Raw genomic sequence first — 24641 nt, forward strand, 5'->3', positions numbered from 1 at the left:
AAAAACGCCAGGGACAGTGCTCAGGCCCTGAGTCCAAGCCCCAGGACTGGTCAAAAAAGAATAAATCTGTAGTTTAATTAGATTCATTTTACAAAATGTTTTTACAAATATTAAATGGATGGCAATTATTAAGTATCATATATTTACTCTACTTTGTGAGCCTTTGTTTTTAATAGGGAAAGGGGCACATGAGTTTGTTGTCTTGTGGAAGTAGATTATAACAATTCACATTAACAGCTGGGAATGTGGCTTAGTGGTAGAGTGCTTGCCTAGCATGCATAAAGCCCTTGGTTCGATTCCTCAGTACCATATAAACAGAAACGGCCAGAAGTAGCGCTGTGGCTCAGGTAGTAAGAGTACTACCTTTGAGCAAAAGAAGCTCAGGGACAATGCCCAGGCCTTGAGTTCAAGCCCCAGGACTGGCCAGGAAAAAAAAAAATATATATATATATATATATATATGTATATACACATATATATATCACACTGTTTCATTAAAGTTGTGTTAACCAGGTATAAAAGAGTACATAATTGTGTGGTTGTTTGTTTGTATTGGTAGTAGTACTTAAACTTAGGGCCTTGTACTATGGCTTGGCTTTTTTGCTTAAGGCTACTGCTTTTATTACTTGACTTAAACCTCCAGTCTGGCTTTTTTTGCCAGTTAATAGGAAGTAGAATCTTGAGGACTTTTCTGCCAAACTAGCTTCAGAACTTGACCCTCAGATCTCAGCGTCCTTAGTATCTAGGGTTGCAGAGTTGAGCCACTGATGCCTACCTGCAAATACAGGATTCTGTGAAATGGAGGGCCTAACTCAGAAAAGGATCACCTTGAAAAAATGACTCTTAACTAAGATCTGAAAGACAAGCAGCAGTTAGCTAAGTAAACAGAACTTTGCTATTTAGCTACTTATTCATTCATTTGCTTATTCATTTATTAAACATTAAAATGTCAGCAGTATTCTAGTCAATGAAATGTAGTAAAGAGAAAAACCTAGTAACTGATTTCATTTATTCTCAGCTTAGTAAAGACCAATGGTATAGTGGTAAGCATATGAATAATGACATAAATGAGGAAAGTGCTGTGAAATTAGCACTAACAGAATAAAGAAAAAGAACAATGGGTGAGGGAAATTAGATTTAATTATATAGAGTAATTAACTGGTTATGAGGTGAAGTTTAAAAGTTGGGAATTGGTTGGGCACTGGTGGCTCTCACCTGTAATCCTAGCTTCTCAGGAGACTGAGATCCGAGGACTGCAATTTGAAGTCAGCCTGAACAGGAAAGTTTAATGAACTACTCAAAAAATGGCTAAAGTGGAACTGTGGCTCAAGTGGTAAAGCACTAGCCTTGCACAACAACAACAACCACCAAAAAAAAAAGCTCAAGGACATTGTCTGAGTTCAAGCCCTAGGACTGGCACAAAGGAAAAGAAAAAAACTTGGGACTTGAAGGGTGAAAAGCATGTTTGAAGATCCTAAACTGGGAAGGAACTTAGACAAAATGAAAAAAAGCTTCCTTGGATAGGAAAGTGGATACCAAAAAAATACAGTACTGTAAAATATGATGAAGGAGGGGGGCTGGGGATATGGCCTAGTGGCAAGAGTGCTTGCCTCGTATACATGAGGCCCTGGGTTCAATTCCCCAGCACCACATATACAGAAAATGGCCAGAAGTGGCGCTGTGGCTCAAGTGGCAGAGTGCCAGCCTTGAGCAAAAAGAAGCCAGGGACAGTGCTCAGGCCCTGAGTCCAAGCCCCAGGACTGGCCAAAAAAAAAGTATATATATATATATATATATATATATGATTAAAGAAGCCATCTAGTAAATTTTCGGTTCTCCAAGTAAAAGACAAATAGTGAATTTAGGCTTGCATTTCTAGAAGATCGTATTTTCTCCTGTGTATACCCTGACTTGAAGGGGATAAAAGTAATGATAAAGAAACTGGTTAGTAGAGAATTGCAGTATTCTAAATAAGATAATGGTAACTAAACCAGGATGATAGCAGACATCTTTATGAAGATTTTGGAACTGGTGGTACATATAGCATGCAAAAACAGGAATAGGGGGCAGCATGTTTGTTTTCTAATAATATTTCTGTTGCTTTTTTGGGGGGTAGGAGGAGGTATTTACTGGAGGATTAAACCCAGAGCCTTGTGAGTGTTCTACCACTGAACCATACTTAGATTTCTTAAGAACACATAGCTCCAGGGACCTATACAAGTGGTACAGCTGAGTAGGCAAATAGATGTGATGTACTAGAGCTCAGTGCAATTTGGATTGAGAAGGTCAGAGCATTTCGCTATAAACTGAGCAGTATCATTTGCTAAAAATAAAAGGGACTCCTGGTAAAGTAGAGTAGGAGCAGACTCCCCAAACCAATGTGTCTGTAGCCAGACCACCACATAATAATTTTAGAAATAGTAACAGTCAAAAAGACATATCTAGACATCTACACAGAACATCACAAGCCAGGATGCCATAGGGACTCTTGTACATCCATGTTCATTGCTGCAGTATTCACAAAAACCAAGTTATAGAAACAGCCCAGATGCCCTACGATAGACGAGCAGAAAAATGCGGTACCTATACACAATGAAATTTTACACAGCCATTATAAAGATTAATATATCATTTGCAGAGAAATGGATGGACCTAGAATAAACCAGGTTAAGAGAGGTAAGCCAAGCTCAGAGAGACAAAACACCATGTTTTCTCTCATATGTGGAAGCTAGATCTAATATACTCTGTAACATGGTAAATTACACAGGACTGTAAATATTCACAGTGAGACCAGAGGAGGATATTCTTAGGAGAGGAACATAAAGACCCAATGCCTATGTGTATCTGATCAAAATGAACTTCCAGAAAATGGAAATGAGTTTCCATTCATTTGTTGTCATTTTTGTTTCCTTTTTTATCCTTTGTTCCTTTATCTGTCTTTGGGAGGTTAAGAGGGGCACAGAAATGGAAGGACAGAGGATGAAAAAGTACACTAGTGGTACTCAGTAGACACTATGTTGAAAATAAACCATACAACTTGTGGGTAGGCCCAAGAGGGAAAAACTAGGAGAAGCAAAGGGATGACACTGTCCAAAAAGAAATGTATTCGTTACCTGACTTACCTAACTGTAACTCCTCTATATATCACATTTATAATAACAAAAAAATGTTTTTTAAAAGATATGTTAGACCCGGGCACCTGTGGCTCATGCTGGTAATCCTAGCTATTCAGGAGGCTGAAATGTGAGGATCACAGTTCAAAGCCAGTCCGGGCAGGAAAGTCAGTGAGATTCTTATCTCCAGTTAACCACCAAAAAGCTGAAAACAGAGCTGTAGTTCAACTGGCAGAGCTCCAGCCTTGACCAAAAGGCATAGACACAGCACCCAGCCCCTGAGTTCAAGCCCCAGGACTTGTTAAAATAAAAAAATAAATAAAAGACAAACTTTTTTAAAGGAAAGAAATAGCCAGGCCTGGTGGTACATACTTGTAACCTCAGCACTGGGAGGACTGAAGCACAAAGATCACAAGTAATGTCTAGCATTGTTTTGTCCTTGTGTTGTTGTTGTTTTTTTTCCCACAAAGATTGGGGTAGCTGCGCACAAATGGCTTACACCTGTAATTTTAGCTACTCAGGAGGCAGATATTCTAGGAATGGCAGTTCAAGACCAGCCTGAGCAGAAAAGTCTTTTAAGACTCTGTCTCCAAAATAACCAGCAAGACAGGCACTGGTGTCTCACACTAATAATCCTAACTACTACCTGGTACCATTGGGCTCGTGCCTGTAATCCTAGCTACTCAGGAGGCTGAAATCTGAGGATTGCAGTTCAGAGCCAGCCTGGACAGGAAAGTCCATCCGACTTTTATCCCTAACCACCAAAAAGCTGGCACTGGAGCTGTGGCCAAAGTAGTAGAGCTAAGGAACAGCACCCAGGCCCTGAGTTCAAGCCACATTACCAAAAACTAAACTAAACAAACAAAAAACAAAAGGCTGGAATCATAGCTCAGGTGGTAGAGTGCCAGCCTGCACAATCACAGGGTCCTGAGTTCAAACCACTGTATCACCAACAAAAAATACCTTGTTTCCTCTTTTATGATTTAATCAACTCAGACCCAAGAAAGCAATTACATAAGTTGTGGTGAAGGGATTGATGTGGTTTTCAGGCTCTTGAGGAAATTAGAGATGACAGGGAAGTCTTAACATATATTTAAAAAAATCCTGGCCCTGAATCAATGGTTCATACCTGTAATCCTAGTCAAGCGGCTGAGATCTGAGGATGACAGTTTGAAGGCAGCCCAGGCAGGAAAGTCCATGAGACTCTCACCTCCAATAAACTACTTAGAAAATGCTAGAAGTGGTGCTGTGGTTCAAGTGGTAGAGCACTAGCCTTGAACAAAAGAAGCTCAAGGACATGGCCCAGACCCAGTGTTTAAGCCCCAGAACCAGCATAAAAACAAAAAAACACACACACAAAAAATCCTCTTTCAGTGTAATTTCTTTTCTTATTTTTCTTTAATAACATGAACACTAACCCTCCCTGAAATCACTGTTCTTTTCCCAATTCTCTGTTATTAAATGGATATCCTGCAGTACAGTTCAATTCTGTTGTTAACTACCTGGAGTAAGTAAAGACCACAAATTAAATTTCATCACAAAGACCTACCCTACATTAAGTGCCATTTACAAGTTTGATGTTTCTGAGCCTTCTGTTTGACTTAAAAATATAGTACTTGTTATAATCCCCTGGATTTTGATAATTTCTACAGTTCATAGAATTTACTGAAAGTATTATACTTTGTTGGCAGTTTTATCGTATAGAGTATAGATCAAGAACAATGATTTGAGAACGTTCTACATAAGGCAGTGTTGAGTGGGGAAAGGGATACAGATTTCATGACTTCCTATGAAGGCTTAAGTTTAATAGATATGGAATGGAAAAATACTTGTTTTTCCAGTAGACAATCCCACCCCAAACTCTCAGTAGCAATTCTATCTCTCTTAACAGCTGGACTAGTACTCGAGACTCAGGATGAGAACTGTGCAGTTCTCAAGAGGCACTAGGTTGCTGTATGTGCTAGATTTAGAAGGTTCTGGAGCCTGAGAAATGTAGTTTATGCTCTCCTAGTAAAATACAGAAGGATTTTGATCAGCAGGGAAAGTATGAAGGCCCTGTGGGTCCTTGGGTTGTGTGGCAGATCCCTGGAGAAGCAGTTCACTCAAGTGGAGCAAGGCATCAAGTTTAAAAGGGATAAATCTAGTTATTCTAACTCCACTTGCCATCCTCTTTTTTCCTGAGATCTTGGTCTTTATGGTCTAGCAAGAAGAAGCTGGTGGGGCAGGAGTACCTGGGATTTGGGAGGAATGCTAAAACTTTGGATTCCTGAGGGGATTGGGAGCTGACAGGGATACGGATGAGCTGGATGCTAGATGTATATTTAAGTAGGAACTTGGATTCCTGGTCAGCTACTCATTCCTGCCAACCTGTTCTATTCTCTTTTCCTACCCAAAGAGAAGAGCTTATTTGACCATTCTCACCCCAGAGGTGCACAGACTGGGAAAAGCTCCCTTTAATTGTTCCAGTGAATGGGACCTTTTAATGGGCTTTTCTCTCCAGAAGGTCTATTCTCTCTCCAACTCCTGTTCTCTCCTCCTACCTACCTCCCCCCACTTCAATTCTTTTTGTTACCAGAAACTAGCTCCTAACTTTGATTTTTTTTTTTTTTTTTTTTTTTTAGGGGTGGGGGACAGTTCTGGGGCTTGAACTAGGCCTGTGCTGTCCCTGAGCTTCTTTTGCTCAGGGCTAGTGTTCTACCACTTGAGCCACAGCACCACTTGAGGCTTTCTTTTTGAGTAGTTTCCTGGAGGTAAGAGTCTCATGGAGTTTCCTGCCCAAGCTGGTTTCAAACAGTAATTCTCAGATCTCAGCCCCCCTGAGTAGCTACTATTACAAGCGCAAACCACCAGCGCCCAACTCTAACTTGGTTCTAGTAGGAACTTATTCCTTTTTTCAGGTAAAGTGAGATTAAGTTTACTATCTCTTAACACAGTTAGCTAAGGAAAAGTGTTTTTTTTTTTTTTAATTTCTTTTTTTTGTTTATGTGGTACTGAGGAATTGAACTCGGGGCCTCATGCAAGCTAGGCAAACACTCTACCACTACACCATATTCCCAGACCCAGGAAAAGTTTTTAACAAAGCAAAATGTTAGAAAAATACTAAACCTTAAATGTTTTGTAATTTGGTCACTTTGAAAGTCATAACAATATTTAGGGTATACTTTGATTTTTGTCCTTAACTATACTTTTTGGTTTTTTTGTGCCTGTTGTGTACAGGTACGAGAAATACAGCTATGAATAAGAAATAGTTCCTACCATCAAGGAATTTCTAGTTTAACTGAGAACAAGGATATGTATTTAAAGTTATTGATAGTTTCTAATATTGAGAGGTTCATATGGTGTTTTGGAGAGAAGACAAATGAGGAGATCGCTTGCAAGGGACAGGGAAGAAGTTTTTTATTTAGTCTGCAAAAAATTAAGAATGAAGACTTTCTTACTGAGGAATTCACTTGGAAATTCTATGCTTAGATAAGTATTAATAGTGTGGTGTGTAGAATTCAAGAGGTAAAGTTGAAAAAGATTAACTTAGCACCTATAATAAGGCTTCTTGTCCTTCTTTGTTTTTCAAAAACAAAAAACCAGTCTAATCAATTAAAAAACAAAAGTAGGATACATCCTACAAATAACCTGGCCAATATTAACTCAAGTATCAAGGACTATGATTTAAGTGGTGGACTACTAGCCTTAAGCAAAAATGCTTAAGGCCCTTAGTTTAAGCCTCTCCCTAGCCCACACACACACCAAAAAGAATTAGAACATGGGGAAGAAAAGAAAAGAACAGTTCTAATTAATGCTTATATAGAGAGAGGAAATTTCTGGCCTCAGGGCCATATAAGGTTCATGAGTAGACAAATATTCACTTCAGTTGCCTGTGGCTATCTGCCTGTATTGATCATTTTGTATGGTCTGCACCGCAAAATGTCATAAATATTTAAATGGCCCTTGGCAGAAAAAATGGTTTTCCACCTCTGAGTATGTGCATGTGGTGGTTAACTTATTTTTGTAACTTATGTACTGTTCTATGCTAACAGGATTTAAACAGTATAAAATTAGCTTCTTTCAGATGAAATTACAGTAGTATCATACACTTAGTAAGATGAGGGTTCCTGGTTTTATCTAATCATAATGAGTGATTCTATTTATCTACTCAAATTAGAGAGGAAACCAAAATTTGGTTGTAGTGGTTAATACAGTTTTGGGAGGTACCAGAAAAATTCCATTTCAGTGAGAGATTTGATTTGAATACTATGTGAAATGGCCTAATTAGAAGGAGAAAAACAAGCTTTTTTTTAGCTTAGAAATTGCCAGCACAAGCTCTGAATCATTCTCTCTTGTAGTACATTTAATTGATGAGTCAGATCAAATGTATTGCTTTCTGTAAATGTATTTCCTACAATTGCAAACAGCTGTTTTTGTTACAGATCTACCTTTTATCTACCATTCAGCTCATTGACAAGAAGCTTCCAGGACTGCCCTGAGCTGTAAATCATAACAAAGCATTCAGAACTTGAATCTGAGAACAAAAATCTTTATCAAGGGTTTTCAGAGTTTAGTATTTTATGTTCATGTTCTGTCCCTGTGGTGATCATTTTTATTATAACCAGTCTTTGCTGGTTTTTGTGGTTTTTTTTTGCTATTGAGACATATAGCACAGGCTGGCCTGGAACATATATTCCTCCACTTTTAGGCTCCTGTGTACTGGAATTATAGGCATTTACCAACCACATCTGTCTCTTCAACCAGTTTTAAAACATTTGCTTAACAAAGATTCCTAAATAACCTTGACTTATAAATAACAAAATAAATTTTGTCAGGTGTCAGAGGCTCACACTTGTAATCCTAACTACTCAGGAAGCTGAAATCTGAGAATCTCATTTCAAAGCCAATCCAGGTGGGAAAGTCCAGAGACTCTTACCTCCAGTCAACTACCAAAAAACTAGAAATGTGGTTCAATGTGGTAGAGCACTAGCTTTGAGCAAAAACAAGCTCAGGGGGCTGGGTATATGGCTTAGTGGTAGAGTGCTTGCCTAGCATACATGAAGCCCTGGGTTCCATTCCTGAGAAAAAGCCGGAAGTGATGCTGTGGTTCAAGTGGTAGAGTAGTAGCCTTGAGCAAAAGAAGCTCAGGAATAGTACCCAGGCCCTGAGTCTGAGTTCTAGCTCTAGAACTAGCCAAAAAAAAAAAAAAAAATTCTCCAGGCCCTGAATTCAAGCCCCAGGACTGGTGCATGTGCACACACACACTCATACACACACACCAAAAAAACAAACAAACAAACAAAAAACCACACTTAACTAAAATTGTGTAATATAATAAAATAAATTTATATCATTTTAAATTTTTTGTTACTATAAAGGTGATGAAGGTGATGTACATTACATAAGTCAGATATTGAGTATATTTCTTTCTTTTCTTTTTTTTTTTTTTTTTTTTGCCAGTCCTGGGCCTTGGACTCAGGGCCTAAGCACTGTCCCTAGCTTCTTTTTGCTCAAGGTTAGCACTCTGCCACTTGAGCCACAGCGCCGTTTTCTATATGTGGTGCTTGGGAATCGAACCCAGGGCTTCATGTATAAGAGTCAAGCACTCTTGGGGCTGGGGATATGGCCTAGTGGCGAGAGAGCTTGCCTCGTATACATGAGGCCCTGGGTTCAATTCCCCAGCACCACATATACAGAAAACGGCCAGAAGTGGCGCTGTGGCTCAAGTGGCAAAGTGCTAGCCTTGAGCAAAAAAGGAAGCCAGGGACAGTGCTCAGGCCCTGAGTCCAAGGCCCAGGACTGGCCAAAAAAATAAATTAATTAAAAAAAAAAAAAAAAGAGTCAAGCACTCTTGCCACTAGGCCATGTTCCCAGCCCCTTCAGTGTATTTCTTTTGGACAGTGTTACCCCTTCCCTCATTCTCCCTGTTTTTCTCTCCCATCAGTTTGAACTGATGGCTGCTTATTATTTTTCAAAATCTGGCACACTTGGATATGGTGACACATTCCTAGTCTTGAGTTTTAGCAGTTAGACTAGGTGTTGGTTGGTTAGTGGGGCTTTTTGTTGTTGTTGTTTTGTGCCTGTTTGGGGGGTTGATTTCAGGACCTGGGCATTGTTCCTGAGCTTTTTGTCTCAAAACCAGCATTCTAAACACTTGGCTGCTCTAGGTTAGGGTTAGAATGCTTTTGGTGCTATTTATTTATTTATTTATTTATTTATTTTTGTGATTCATTGGAGATAAGAGTCTAATGGACTTCCCTGCGTAGGCTGGTTTTGAAGTGTGATCCTCAGATCTCAGCCTCTTCAGTACCTAGGATTACAGGTGTAAGCTCTCTGTGCCCAGTTTAGCAATTAATCTGTTTTGCTGTGGTTTCCCCAAAGACATTTGTGATTTGCAGCATTGGTAAACATCAGACATTATGCTTCTTTAAATCATTTCCTAGTTACTTGGGTCTTTAATGATGAATTCTAAACAGAGTACTATATAAATTTATAATACCTTTAGTAGTGAACTTAGACTAAATAAAAATGCTTTGTCCAAGCAAACTATTGGTTTCATTCATTTCTTTTCTAATTTGTATTTATCACCATGGAATTTCCCCACAGCTTCAATTAAGTGGTTAGGTTAACTCTTTATTTTCATGTTTTCTTTGTGATCTCCCACTTCTCTAGAGACAAAGACAATATTGTCCGTGGAAATTTTCCCTACTTATTCTGGTATTATTGCCTATTTGACTCCATCCTCACACCCAAACCTCTGTAAGAGTAATGTTTCAGTTCCTCTTATGTAGACTTGAATATCTCTTGTGACAGATCAGCTTCAGAACAGCTTCTTGGTCTCTGCTCATTTTTGTCTATAGTGTAAGATTTCTTGATTCTTAGGTGTAAAATCCACTTATGTTCTTTTCTTCCTTTTTCAACTTTGACATTCTTATCCATGATTTCATCTTATGATTTTCTTATAAATGTACCATCTGCACCATCTTTTCCTCTTTTCATCTAAATTGACACAAATGTTTTCTCAAAGTCTTCAAATAATATCCAAATAAAATCTAGAGAATGTATAATCAAAACCATTTCCAAGGCACCTTCACATGTTTAAGTTCACTTTTTATCCCAACTCCTTTTATATATTATTCCAATTTATAATTCTCTCTTTTGCAGTTTCTCTTGGTGGTAGACTTGATTTTCTATGAAGAAACAAGTATTTCAAGTAATCAGCATATGTTTATGTTAAATTCTTACTGTATTTAGTTATATCTTCTGAGATTTGTCTATTTTAACTTCATTTTTTTACATAGAATTTCTGAACCTGTTTCTGAGGCTGTCATCTGAGTGATAAGATACCCATTGGGGTTTCTACTCAAAAATTTTGTGAACTTCAGCATTTCCAACTATATTCTCTATCTACTTGTGAAATACTTAAGTATTCTGTCTTTATAATAAATTGAAATGAGAATGATGGTAACTGATGTCTCAATTTTTTTCATGTTCTCTGTGTGCATTCTTTTGAAGAAGTATATTTTCTTGAGAACGTATCAGATTTTCTTGAATTTATACAAACATCTTTTCTTTCGAGAGCTGAAAAGTCATTCTTACAGGTAGATCTAAACTTACTATTGAGGCATAAGTAAATGTTCTTCATGCGATTAAAAGAAAGCAACAAAACACTGACTCTTCCAAGGCAAACAGGGTATGGATTAGGAAAACAGAGAACTGAGAAGCAGAAGTAGCAAGTTATTTTGTTTTCTAATAAAGAACTAATGAGAAAGACAAGTTCTAGTTCAGATTCCCCTCTTGGGCAAACATGGATTTATTGCTGCAATCCAGAATATAATCCCAACCATAGAGAAACTGTAGTCAGTGAATTTAGAAGACTCAATTCAGCATGGTTTTTTCCTGTTTGTGAGTACCTAACCAGGCCCAGAGATACCTGTTTTAGGAGTACATTTTAATTGTGTTCACTTTATATTTAAGATAAATGGTTAATATTCTAGATTAATTACAGCTCTCTAATTGGGCACAGTGTTTGCTCTTCTTTAATTTTTATCTTAATATTGAATATTAAGCTAAATATGTCTGGCATAAGCATTTAAGGTCTAAAAATTCCTTGTAGTTTGAGATAGGGCATGTGCTTAGCATGCACAAGGCCCTAGGTTCAATCCCTAGGACCTCCCACCCAAAAAAGCATTCCTGATAAATACAAAGTTAACTCACATATAATAGCCTCTAACATTTATAAAACATTGAATTTTATATTATTTTAAATTAGCACTTTATTTAGGAACTCACAACAACATTATTGAGAGCTTTATTAAACCAAAGTTCAGGCATGTTTACTTTCCTTGATCCTATAATTTAATATTTAACACTATACCACACTCAATTTTGCATTTCGTTTGTTTTGTATTTGGAAACAGAGGTATAGTGATCTCTGTTGAAATAAACATGCTAGTTCTCTCTAGACAATACCTTGTTCTTCACTAGCCACCCAGCTACATAATGGCACTGTTTGGAGATAATATTTGTAGATTTCATATGACTTCTGCTGTTAGGCTGATTTTAACATACTTTCTGCATCTTTAACAGGTTGCTGTGTCTTGTACATAAGTTACAGCATCATTTTCCAGTCTTAAACTTTGCTTTACATCATTGGGTAATATTTTTTCAGGTATCTTCATCCTCTTACTGGTCCTGTAATCATTGTTTTTGAATGAAATAAGATTCTAGAGCTGATGATTATCAAGTCATAGGGATCTATATCTCAGGAATACAACTTTATTCTCTTTAAATTGGAATAGTATTATAGCTCTGCTCTGTGTGAACAGGGAATTCAAACCGATTTTTAAAAATAAAAACATTCCTGAATGAAGTTTTATTCCAATCTGCTATTAAGTCCTAAGAATAGGTTGCTGGCCTCCATTACTTTCAGGAAATGAAAAATGGCTCAGAAGCTAAGCAAGCTAAGCCATCTCTCTCTCAATTGTTTCAGTTTCTCAGGAATTGCTGTACAATGCTGCCAATAACGATCTCCGGGGATCTGACCCCCATTCCACCTCCCACTGCCTCCTCTGCAGCTCCAGATGCCACCAAAAGAAGGAGCTTTGAAGAAAGTGCCTGTACCCTCTTTTACCCTGAGGTGGGTGAGGCCAGGCAGGGTGATTCTCAGGATATCCTTATGCTAAAAGGTATAGTTGAAGCCTTCATCCAGACTTTCTTGAAGATGACCAAGAAATTTGAGAAACATTACCAAATAACCTAGGAACTGAAGACGGAACTCACGAATGGATGGCACAGATGCCATCTGAGATGTAATACATGATAAGCACAAACCTAAATAAGTTCTTTGAGGGCAGAGACTATTTACTCTTTAGATATCTCTCTCTCTGAGAGCATATTAAAAATTGCTCTCAACCCCCTTTTTTCTTTGGCTCTTAATCTACAATTGTTTGCCCATTCATCAGGAATAATGATACATAGTTCAATGATATCTCAAGCTTCTTGACCACCTTTGTCTTCTGTCTTGGCTGGATTTCTGGATAGGGAATATATCTCTGTCCCATCTCTGAAGTTTTCAGTATTAATACTTAAAATCTTCATTGATGTCCAGATTATACTTCTTAGGTATTTTATTATGATATTTAGTTATTGAGGAAGTCTTACCCTATTTGAACCTTACTCTACAGGGATTTTACTGTAGCGTTAGTTAAAAAAAATCCCTATTGTATCTGTTTTAAGATTCAACAGTAAACAGTCTTGATTCTTGAGAAGCTCTTACATCAGCCATCACTGTGTTTTAGAAGCCAAATATACAGCATCAATTTCCCTGAAATCTAACTTTTTACTCTTGAATGGCAAATGTTACATCTCACTGAGTAATGTTGCCAGTAGCCTACTAAAAGAATATTTACAGTGATGTCATTTAATAAACTACTTTTCAAAACTAAAGCTAATGGTTTGCTTTTTCTCCTACAGGAAGAAAAATACTTAGCTCCATTCTTTTCTTCTGTCTATGTTGTACTTCAGTGATTTAATCACTTCTTCATTAAAGAGTTAACTCTCTTAGAGGCAGATTACAAAAATCTCATCTTCAAGTATTTGATTTCCTGTATATCATTTGTGCTTCCTGTTATATGTAAAACTTTTTATTTGTAATTTTAAAGGCAAAAGTGAATGTTGCAGAGTGCTGCTAGTTCTTTTGACAAATATGTGGTGGATATTGTGTTCTCAATAGCTGGCTTTTTAGATTATAAGGAAACCAATATCAAAACCAAGTATGTTTTACTCAGAAAAATAATGGTTCCTAAACAACATACTTTTTTCTTGAGCAAGAAATGGATTAAATTATGTTGCATTGGTTTGGGGTTTTGCTAAAATATGAGACTTTGAAAGGAAATACAATTTGTCTTTATGAACTTTTATGAATATAATAAAGAAACCTTAGTTAAACTTCTTTATAAGAAATTCTGTTTCGGGGCTGGGGATATAGCCTAGTGGCAAGAGTGCCTGCCTCGGATACACGAGGCCCTAGGTTCGATTCCCCAGCACCACATATACAGAAAACGGCCAGAAGCGGCGCTGTGGCTCAAGTGGCAGAGTGCTAGCCTTGAGCGGGCAGAAGCCAGGGACAGTGCTCACGCCCTGAGTCCAAGGCCCAGGACTGGCCAAAAAAAAAAAAAAAAAAAAAGAAAGAAATTCTGTTTCATGAATATTGTTATTGCTAGTTGTCTTCATGAGCTTTTATGAGTATAATAAAGAAATGTTAGCTCTACTTCTCTACAAGAAATTTTGTTTCATGAATATTGTTATCGCTAATTATTCCAGAAATGTTTATAGGAAAAAAATATAGAATGACAAAATTATTTCAGTGAGTTAGATAAGGTCTGACCTCTTTCCTTTCATCTGATTCTATAAAGTGAAATATGTTAGATCTACTTTTTCTCACATCAACTATTTGTGGTTTATATGATGAATTTCAATTAAAAAGCCAGGAACCGATCTTATCAATATTTTCATAATGTTGCATAGAGATAATACACAAAGTTACATACATTTTTGTTCACTATTTCACTTAGGAATAGGTTTCCCTTTACTAAGGTAACAGGAGAAATTGTATAGGATATAGGAAATTGTGTTGGCAACATCTCTTCCTTTGCTTGTTTTCCTCTCAAATTGCCAACTTACAAGTCGTGTTATTGCAGGAAATGGCAGTAGCTGCAACTAAAATTCTAGTTCTAACACAGAATGACTTGACATTATTGTTTAACCTCAATTTTCTATTTTCTCCATCTTGTCTTTCCAGGTTCCCAGTCAACCTCAGATAAACCCTCCCAGCGGCCATCAGAGAGCACAAACTGTAGCCCTACTAGGAAAAGGTCTTCATCTGAGAGTACTTCTTCAGCAGGCAAGTTATTTGTTTTATCAGCTCTTCAGGATTGCTTCCCAACTGTTACTTGTGAAAGACAATGTAAACTACCAAAACATAAATGTTGGATAAAATTGAATAATAATATACATTGAAGTGGCTCTGCTAGTCTTTCCTTTAAAAAATTGAACTGAGGTTAATTTGTTATACAGCAAAGGAGTGTGGACTGAAGGAAGCTATTTTAATAAAAAAAATTAGAAATACATTAAAATGTTTAATAAATTATTAATTTCCAAAGTCACATTTAAAATCTCTGAGGATTTCTGATTTTATTTATTTATTTATTTTTGCCAGTCCTGGGCCTTGGACTCAGGGCCCAAGCCCTGTCCCTAGCTTCTCTTTGCTCAAGGCTAGCACTCTGCCACTTGAGCCACAGTGCCACTTCTGGCCATTTTCTATATATTGAACCCAGGAATTGAACCCAGGGCTTCATGTATATGAGGCATGTTGCCACTAGGCCATATTCCCAGCCCCTGATGTTTCTGTTTTTAAACTATATACAACTATATACACAGTATATGTTTGTGTAATTTATGAAAAGATTTAGGGCTGGGTGTTTGTTTTTTTTTATCTTTTTCTTGGTTTGATGTTCTATTTTCTTTTGTTTTGACATAATAGGACCCAAATATGTAGCCTTGGCTAGCCTCAAACTCAATACTTAATCCAGTCTGTCCTCGATTGTGGTACGTGTCACCATTCTTGGTTTGGAGTATATTTCAGTTCATTCACAAAATTCTGATTTAATCTCCTCACCAGAGGGAGGGAGAAAAGGAAGGAAGAAAGGAATTTCTTTGGGGGGGAAAAAAAGGTGACACTTTTGTTTTCTGCCTTTACTGGGGGTTAAAAAGTAGGAAAACATAGCCTCTTTGCTTTCATCTGTTACATATCAAAGTGCTTTTCTTCTTTTTGTTTTCCTCTCTAGGTTATGTTTTGTTTTTGGCCAGTCCTGGGACTTGAACTCAGGGCCTGGACACTGTCCCTGAGCCTCTTTTGCTCAAGGCTAGCACTCTAGCCTTGAGTTACAGTGCCACTTCTGGCTTTTTCTATTTATGTGGTACTTAAGAATCAAATGCGGGGTGAGGGTGGGGGGGAAATGAGGGAGGAGGTAACAAATTGTACAAGAAATGTACCCACTGCCTTACATATGAAACTGTAACCCCTCTGTACATCACTTTGACAATAAGTAAATAATTATTTAAAAAAAAATCAAATGCAGGGCCTCATGCATGCTGGGCTAGCACTCTACACTAAGCCAACCCCAAGGGAATAAAATTTATAAAGCAAAGAACAGTGAGTTCATTAGAATAGTGATAATTATTGAATATGGAGCTGAAACAGTTGGAAGGGATGACAGTGACTAGTCATATCACTGCTTTGTTCTCTCTTTCTCCCCCCCCCCACTCTCGCCAGTCCTGGGGCTTGAACACCGGGCCTGAGCATTGTCTCTGGAGCTTTGCTCAAGGCTAGCACTCTACCACTTAAGCCACAGTGCCACTTCCAGCTTTTTCTCTTTACGTAATGTTGAGGAATCAAACGCAGGGCTTCATGTATGCTACCTAAGCACTCTATCACTATGCCACACTTCCAGCCCTTTTACTTTTTTAGTCAAGGCCAGCACTACCACTTGAGCCACAGCTCCACTTCCATTCTTGTGGTAGTTAGAGATAAAACTCTGCTTGGGTTGGCTTCAAACTGTGATTCTCAAATTTTAGCGTTCTGAGTAGCTAGGATTACAGGCATGAATGAGGCCACATGCACTCAGACTTTAAATGAATTTTATGGGGTCTAACTAAACCAGGATAATGACATTCAAGTCTGCAAGCCGAACACAGTCCAAAGACTATTGGTTGGAGCCAGGTGGTGGTGGCTCACACCTGTAATCTCAGCTACTAAGGATGCTAAGATCTGATCATCAGAGTTCAAAGCCTGCTTAGGCAGTCTGGGAAACTTCAATTAACCACGAGAAAACTGGAAGTGGAGCTATGGCTCAAAGTGGTAGAGTGCTAGCTAGGCTTGAGCAATAAACAGCTCAGGAACAGTGCCCAGGCTCTGAGAACCCCACAAAAAAATTAAAAGCCTAAAATATTTCTTATCTATCTTTTTACAAGGAAAGTTACTAATTTCAGAATAAATTAATGAGGTTTTAATAACAGATTGGGGAGGAAAGTCACCAAATTGTTTTAATATAGTTAACAACAGTGGGAATATGTAACCGATAAAGTTCTTTTACCCTAAGCATATTTTGTTCATTGGTACTGAGTAACACGAATGAAAGATTATTTTTCTCTCAAGGATTCATAGACACCAATAACTAGCATGCTAAATTCTATAATAGTAATGTACAAAATACTATAACACACTAAAACTACAAATTTCATGAACTGGGATAAAGAAGATATAACTGAATAAGTGACACATACACTAGTATATACTGAATTTGAGTAAACAAGTAGGATACCACACAAACAATAGCACCTTCAAAGACAGTCACAAGACCATGAAAAAACTTTTTGTACAAGTATCCCAAGGATGTGATGGTGGTTGGAAATGAAGTTGTAATAGGTTATACCACATATGGTTTATTTCTTTTCTTTAATACCAGGCTTTGAACTTGGGGCTTTGTGTTTGCTAGGCAATGTTCTGCCATTTGAGCCATACCCCTAACCCTTTCACTTTATTTTTCAGGTATTTCCTCACTTTATACCCACAGTTGTGACATGTGATCTTCCTACCTTTACTCTCCTACCTCACTGTCACTCACATGCCTAGGATTACAAATACATATCATATACCCAGTTTGTTCCTTGATATAGGGTGTCACTAACTTTTGGTTGGGCTGGTTTGATACTGCAGTCTGCTATCTATACCTTTCAGGAACTGGGATTATACTCATGAGTCACTACACCCAGCTCATAATAGCCCATGATTTGCTTTTTCTTTCAAAGGAGTTGAAATTGTATTACAGTTGCATTTAGAAGCTATGAAAGGATCTTGAACAAGAAAGATATGCTTTGGATGTTGTATCAGAATTGTCTATTATTTACAGTGCTAAAATTTGCAGTGGCTTAAAAGAGCCCCCTCCCCCCCCTTTTTTTAATGCTATATGACTCATCAAGAAAGACTGTTTCATATTCTCTTCACTCTAGGATCCTCCTGATAGAACAACAGCTTCTATATAGAATGTTGCTTATTTTGTGGCAGGAAGTATTAGTAAAGTATTGTGGCAGGGGTATTAGTAAAGCTCTTGAAATTTTCTGTTTAGAAATGAAATCTACTCACCAAATATGATAGCTCATGCCTGTAATCCTAACTATTCAGATTGAAAATCAGTTTGAAGCCAGCTCTGATAGAAAAGTCTGTGAATATTGTATCTCCAATTAACCAGCAAAAATCCAGAAATGTATCCAGAAGTGATGGTAGAGTGCTAGCCTTGAGCGAAAAGCTAAGGGCTAGTACCCAGGCTCTGAGTTCAAGCCCCACTTCTGGAAATAAATAAATAAATTCTACTTTTCACATTTTAGTGGCCTCAGCAATATCAATGTCAATGGGGGCTATGAAGTCTAATCTTTTGAAAGGAGGTCAGTAAACATTTATCAGTAATAACATAGTCTGGCTGGGAAGGTGGCTTAGTGGTAGAGTGCTTACCTAACATGCATGAAACCCTAGGTTCGATTCCTCAGTACCATATAAACAGAAAAGGCCAGAGTGGCACTGCGGCTCAAGTGGCAGACTGCTAGCCTTGAGCAAAAGAAGCTCAGGAACAGTGCCCAGGCCCTGAATTCAAGCCCCTGGACTGGTGGTGGTGGTGGTGGTGGTAATATAGTCTAACATATGCATTTTAGAAAAATGCATATTACATTGTGTAGAATAAAGTATGACAGAAGAAATAGATCAAAACAGTAGATACCGCCTTCAGATTTGGCTGTATGAAATTTGATTTGTAGACAAGTATGATGGTTCATACCTGTCTGTAAATCCCAACACTAAGGCAGGATGATGTTGAACGTAGCTAGGTTCAAGATATGTGTAACCTGGACATGTCTAAGGGTACACTGCATGACTGTCTCAAATATAAACATTAACATATTAAAGTTTGAACTGTCTTTGTAAGATTGAGATAGAGATGGTGAATAAACAGTTGAACGTTAAAAAGTTGAAAGTGGTGGTTTATAATTTCAGAAGCACCTGTGATAGAGATACAGATGTAGAAGTTTATGATAAAGTTGAATTTGGTTGTGAATAATATTGCCCAAGTAAAATGAGAAGATGACAGAGATAGAGATCTGTGAGACATTAGCATTTGAGAGGGAAGTAAAAGAAAAGATGTTAGTGAATGAGACTTATCTGAAAAGGGATGTGTTAAATGATAAAAAAAAATCGTCAACATCATTGTTGCTCAGTCAAGAAAGATTTGAACAGAAAGTGTTGAGTCATTTAGAAAATAAGTGGGGAAATGTCTAGTGTTATAGTGTTTATCTAGTTTTTAGATGTTACACTGAAGGAAAGAGGTTATTATATGAAACTTAATTTCTCTAAATTGGTCTTTAAGTAATGTTAACTTCTGTTGGTAGTGCTGCTGTTGGGCCTGTGAAGGCTTGGAAATAAGAATTTTTTTTTATAATACAGAAAACAGGGTACAGTGGTAAAGAATAAAATGAGAGCTGGGTGCTGGTGGCTCACACCTGTAATCCTAGCCACTTAGGGAAGATGAGATTTGAGCCTCACAATTTGAAGCCAGCCCAGGCAGGAAAGTATATGAGACTCTTATCTCCAGTTAATCCCAGAAAAGGCCAGAAATGATGCTGTGGCTCAAAAGGAGCCCAGGAACAGCAGCACCCAGGCCTAGAGTTCAAGCTCCAGGAACAGCAAATAATAACAATAGTAATAATAAAGAATGAGAAACCAAAAAAATTGGGACAAAGCTGTTTAGGCAGATTTGATGGATAATACGAAAGCCCCCCACTCATATAAAGTGAAACTCCATAAAGCAGGTCACTGTAAAGTGAAAACATTGCAGTTAATATATGACTGGACATATTTCAGTTCTAGTGACCATCTGTAGAGTCCTTGCAAGAAATTTCACAAAGCTACCATTAAAAGTCATACGTAATATATTTTAGGATCATATTAGAATTAAATTAGAATTCTGAGCAGCAAAGTACCTTGAAAATTTCTAAATATGTAGAAATAACTAATGGGTTATATAAATAACCTGTAAGTCAAAAAGGAATTCTTAAACTAAGTTTGACATACTACTTTAAAGTGAATAGAAGTGAAATCACAAAAATTACTGGGACTAGAGCAGAAGCTTTTTATATTTTAGGTTGTTAAATAACAAGTCTGAATCTGTGACTCACACTCTCTCAGATTAGGGAGCTAAAAAAAGAAAAGTAGTTAGACCCAAATTAGGAAGTAGAATATTAGAAAGATAGGAGCAGAACTGACTATCAATCATGCTAACTGTAATTCTGTGTGTGTGTGTGTGTGTGTGTGTGTGTGTGTGTGTGTGTTAGCCAAAGGGATTAAGTGTGTGTAGTTTAGCTGAAGGGATTAAGAAACGAAAGAAAGCCAACTAGCAATACCAGAAGTGAAAAATAAATTCATTACAAGTCATATATGTTTTAAAGTATAATAGACTATTGAGAATATTATGTCTATAAATTGAAAAATAGATAATAAATGAAACAAAAATCAAGAATTAGAATTTAGGCCTGCTTTATATCTCCTTCTAGAAGTGGAGTTTTGTTGGTTTGTTTTTTTTTTAAAGCAATTTCTGGCCTTTTCTGGTTATTAGGAGATATGAATCTGTCAGGTTTGGTAAAGAAATGAAAAGATTGAAGCAACCCACAATCCAATAAGATGGTCTTTTTTCGTTTGTTTTGTTTTTTGGTCATTTGTGGGGCTTGAACTCTGGGCCTGGGCACTGTCCCTTGAGCTCTTCAGCTCAAGGCTAGCCCTTTACCACTTTGAGCCACATCACCATTTCTGGCTTTTTGGTGGTTAATTTGAGATAAGAGTCACACAAACTTTCCTTCCCAGGCTGGCTTTGAACCAAAATCTTCAGATCACAGCCTCCTCAGTAGCTGGGATTACAGGCGTGAGCTACTGACACCCCGCTTCATATATAATTTTTATTCTCCTATTACTTTGATCCTTAGTCTTCCAAAACTCAGCCTCCTGAAAAGCTAGGGTTACAGGCATGAGCCACTAGTACCTGGCTGATAGTTATTTTTAATTTGCATATTATTGAGGAAACATTGGCCAATTTTGATTTTATCGTGTTTATTGTGTTATCCTTCATTAAAGAAAGCCCACTATACTTGTGAAAGGTGAGGATGAATACATATGATTCTATCCTATTTAACTTGCTGTGAAAAATAGAAGAACGTTTCCTGTCTTTTTTTTTTTTTTTTTTTTGCCAGTCTTGGGCCTTGAACTCTGGGCCTGAACACTGTCCCTGGGCTTCTTTTTGCTCAAGACTAGTACTCTACCACTTGAGCCACAGCGCCACTTCTGGCTTTTTCTGTATATTTGGTGCTGAGCAATCGAACCCAGGATTTCATGTAAACAAGGCAAGCACTCTACCACTAGGCCATATTCCCAGCCCCTTTTCTTGTCTTTTTGAGTGGTTAAAGTCATCTAGACAAGTATAGTGGGACATGCTTGTAATCCCAAGCATTGGTGAGGCTGAGTCAGGAGGATAACAACTTGGAGGTCATCCTGGGCTATACAGTAGAACTCAATCTCAAAAAAAAGAAGAAAATTATTTCAGTAACTAGATATCATCAGTTTTTGTCTATAAGTGATTTGTTGTATTTCTTCTAGTAAATGGAATTTCGTCCCGAAGTCCAAGATTGGTTTCTTCAGTGGATGATTCTGTGGATAGTTTGCTGCAGCGGATGGTACAGGAAGACCAAGAACCCGTGGAGAAAAATATTGATGCTGTGATTGCAACTGCTTCTGCACCTCCTCCCTCCAGCCTTAGCTGTAGCCACAGCAAGGAGCGAACCCTGGGAAAACCAGATAGTCTTCTAGTGCCTACCACCCCAAGTGACTCTTGCAATAGTAACATTTCACTCCTTTCTGAAAAGTTGACAACAAGCAGCTGTTCCTCCTCCCATCATATCAAAAGAAGTGTAGTGGAAGCTATGCAGCGCCAGGCTCGGAAAATGTGCAATTATGACAAAATCTTGGCCACCAAGAAAAACCTAGACCATGTCAATAAAATTTTAAAAGCCAAAAAGCTTCAAAGGCAGGCAAGAACAGGAAATAACTTTGTGAAACGCAGACCAGGTAGACCTAGGAAATGTCCACTCCAGGCCGTGGTATCCATGCAAGCATTCCAGGCTGCCCAATTTGTCGATCCAGGATTAAATGAAGGTGAAGAAGAATCAGCATTGCACCTCAGTCCTGATACAGTTACTGATGTAATTGAGGCTGTTGTTCAAAGTGTAAACTTGAACTCAGAACATAAGAAGGGATTGAAGAGGAAAAATTGGTTATTGGAAGAACAGACTAGGAAGAAGCAGAAGTCATTACTAGAAGAGGAGGAGCAAGAAAATAATAAAAGGTATTTATTTTCTTCTTTAGCGAGAGAACTGTAGGTATGTATGATAAGAGTGTCAGACTAGTAAGCATAAGGCTGAGTTCAAACATCATTACCACCAAAAAAATTTAAGTAAATATTATCTAAGTAGAGTAATCACACTTGGTAAATTCTAATACACCTATACATCTTAATTATTCTATCAATCTTCGGGGACCCCTTCCCTCAGGCCTGAGAGTTGAACTCAGGGCCTAAGCACTGTGCCTGAACATTTTTGCTCAAGGCTCAAACACTATGCCACTTGAGCCATGGCTCCGCTCTTGGATTTGGGGTGGTTAATTGGAAATAAGAGTCTCGCAGACCTTATATCCAAGTTGGCTTTGATCTGCAACCTCATGTCTTAGCCTCCAAACTAGCTAGGATTACAAGTGTAAGCCACCAGTGTTTGGCTATTCCTTAGGCATTTTACTATGAAAAAAACTGTTCTTGTACTGAATGTTTGTTTGCTCATGCTTACAATCCTAGTTACTCAAGAGGCTGAGGTCTGAGGATCACAATCTGAAGTCAGCCTGGGGAGAAAAGTCAGACTAATTACCTCTAGTTAACCAACAAAAAGCTATATCTAAATATATGGCTCTAGTAGCACAGCACCAGCAGTGATTTAAAAAACTAAATGAGAACACCAAGCCCTGAGTTCTAGCTCTAGTACTGACAACAAAAATACAAAACAACAAAAAAAGTTCTTGAAAGGTGTAGCAGTGCATACTTGTAATTCTAGCACTTAGGAGGCTAAGACAGGAAACCTAAAAGTTCAAGGCCAATTGATCTACATATCAAAAGATTGTGAGGGGAAATTTGATGAACATAGAAGTCATAAAATCATAAGGAAGGGCATAAAACATGTATGTTAATAGAATCGCTATGACAATTGGGGCACCTATAGCTCAGGTCTGTGATCCCATCCTAGAGGAAAGGTTACTAGATTCCATGTCTATTGTGTGTTTTTTAGTTTAAATTTTTATTTTTTTTTTGTGCCAGTTCTGGGCCTTGGTCTCAGGGCTTGAGCACTGTCCCTGGCTTCTTTTTGCTCAAGGCTAGCACTCTGCCACTTGAGCCACAGCACCACTTCTGGCCATTTTCTATATATGTGATGCTGGGGAATCGAACCCAGGGCTTCAGGTATACGAGGCAAGCACTCTTGCCACTAGGCCATATCCCCAGCCTAGATTCCATCTCTAAAGAGCTAGCAAGGGGCTGGGAATATGACCTAGTGGCAAGAGTGCTTGCCTCGTATACATGAAGCCCTGGGTTCAATTCCCCAGCACCACATATATAGAAAATGGCCAGAAGAGGTGCTGTGGCTTAAGTGGCAGAGTGCTAGCCTTGAGCCAAAAATAGAAACCAGGGACAGTACTCAGGCCCTGAGTCCAAGCCCAGGACTGGCCAAAAAAAAAAAAGAAACAGCGAAATACAGGGCTGAAGGCATGTCTCAATTAGTAGAGTGCCAGGCTAACATTACCTCAAGGCCCTGAATTCAAACCTCAGTACCACCAAATAAGTAACTGATGGCTCAAGTTCTTCAAAAAAAGAAAAAAATTAATGAATTTCTTCCAAGGTTAATTAAATAGTCAAAAGGAGTAAATAAAACACAATTTAAAAGAAGGTAATAGAGCTGTAGGCACGTCTCAAGTGGTGTAACACCAGCAGTGAACAATTTTTTTAAAAAGATAGTTTATGGAAGACTAAAAATTGGCTACTGTGTGAAGTTTATACCAAAAATTAGCCAGGATGGTACTCAAAGGCTGCCATCATAGATTTTGGTTCAAGGCCAGGCTAGACAAAAGTCTCAGATATGCCATCGCTAATTAGCAATATGCTAGATTGGAAATATGACTCAAGTGATAGGGTACCAGCTATGAACAAGAAAGCTAATTGAATGTTGGGCACTGGTGGCTCATGCCTGTAATCCAGTTACTTAGGAAGATGAAATCTGAGGATCATGCTTCAGTGCCAGCCCAGGCAGAAAACTCCACATGAGAGCTAGGCCATGGAGGATGGGGCTACGGTGGTATACATTTCTGCCCTGATCATTGTATCATCATGTTTTCCTCTAAATTCATTTTCTTCCTCTCCATCCCTCCCTGCTTCCTTGATTCTCTGCCTTCGCTTCTGCCTCTGCCTTTGTGTGTGTGTTATAATTTCATTCCATAGTGCAAGCTAACCTTTTGTGGATGTGTATGCCAGTGTCAGGGCTTGAACTTGGCCTGGGTGTTGTCTCTAAACTTCTTTTGCTCAAGGCTAGTGCTCTACCGCTTGAGCCTTTCAGCTCCACTTCTGGCTTTATTTGGTGGTTTATTGAAACCTGCGGGCTGGTTTCAAACAGAGATCTTCATATCTCAGCCTCCTGAGTAGCTAAGTTTACAGGCATAAGCCGTCATAGGCCAGCCAGGCTAACCATTTTTTTAAAATCTCTTTCATCTTTTAAATTATTTCCATTGAGGGGCTGCGAATATGGCTTAGTGGTAGAGAGTGCTGCTCTCCTTGCATGCATAAAGCCCTGGGTTCAATTCCTCAGCAC

The 24641-nt window shown here is 38.2% G+C and overlaps 1 protein-coding gene across 3 annotated transcripts in view; it reads left to right on the plus strand.

Moving 5' to 3' along the window:
- The window catches only part of Ash1l (ASH1 like histone lysine methyltransferase), a 126861-nt gene that overhangs the window by 48114 nt on the left and 54106 nt on the right, over positions 1–24641 (plus strand). For 2 of the 3 annotated variants that reach the window (XM_048357546.1, XM_048357545.1), the window contains exons 4-5: positions 14395–14496; positions 21343–22087. In XM_048357546.1, coding sequence (XP_048213503.1) covers positions 14395–14496; positions 21343–22087 — 847 coding nt within the window. The remainder of the gene's footprint in view (positions 1–14394; positions 14497–21342; positions 22088–24641) is intronic. The other variant, XM_048357547.1, reaches the window with a different exon arrangement.

Source organism: Perognathus longimembris, chromosome 11, assembly GCF_023159225.1.
Source record: "Perognathus longimembris pacificus isolate PPM17 chromosome 11, ASM2315922v1, whole genome shotgun sequence".
NCBI lineage: Eukaryota > Metazoa > Chordata > Mammalia > Rodentia > Heteromyidae > Perognathus > Perognathus longimembris.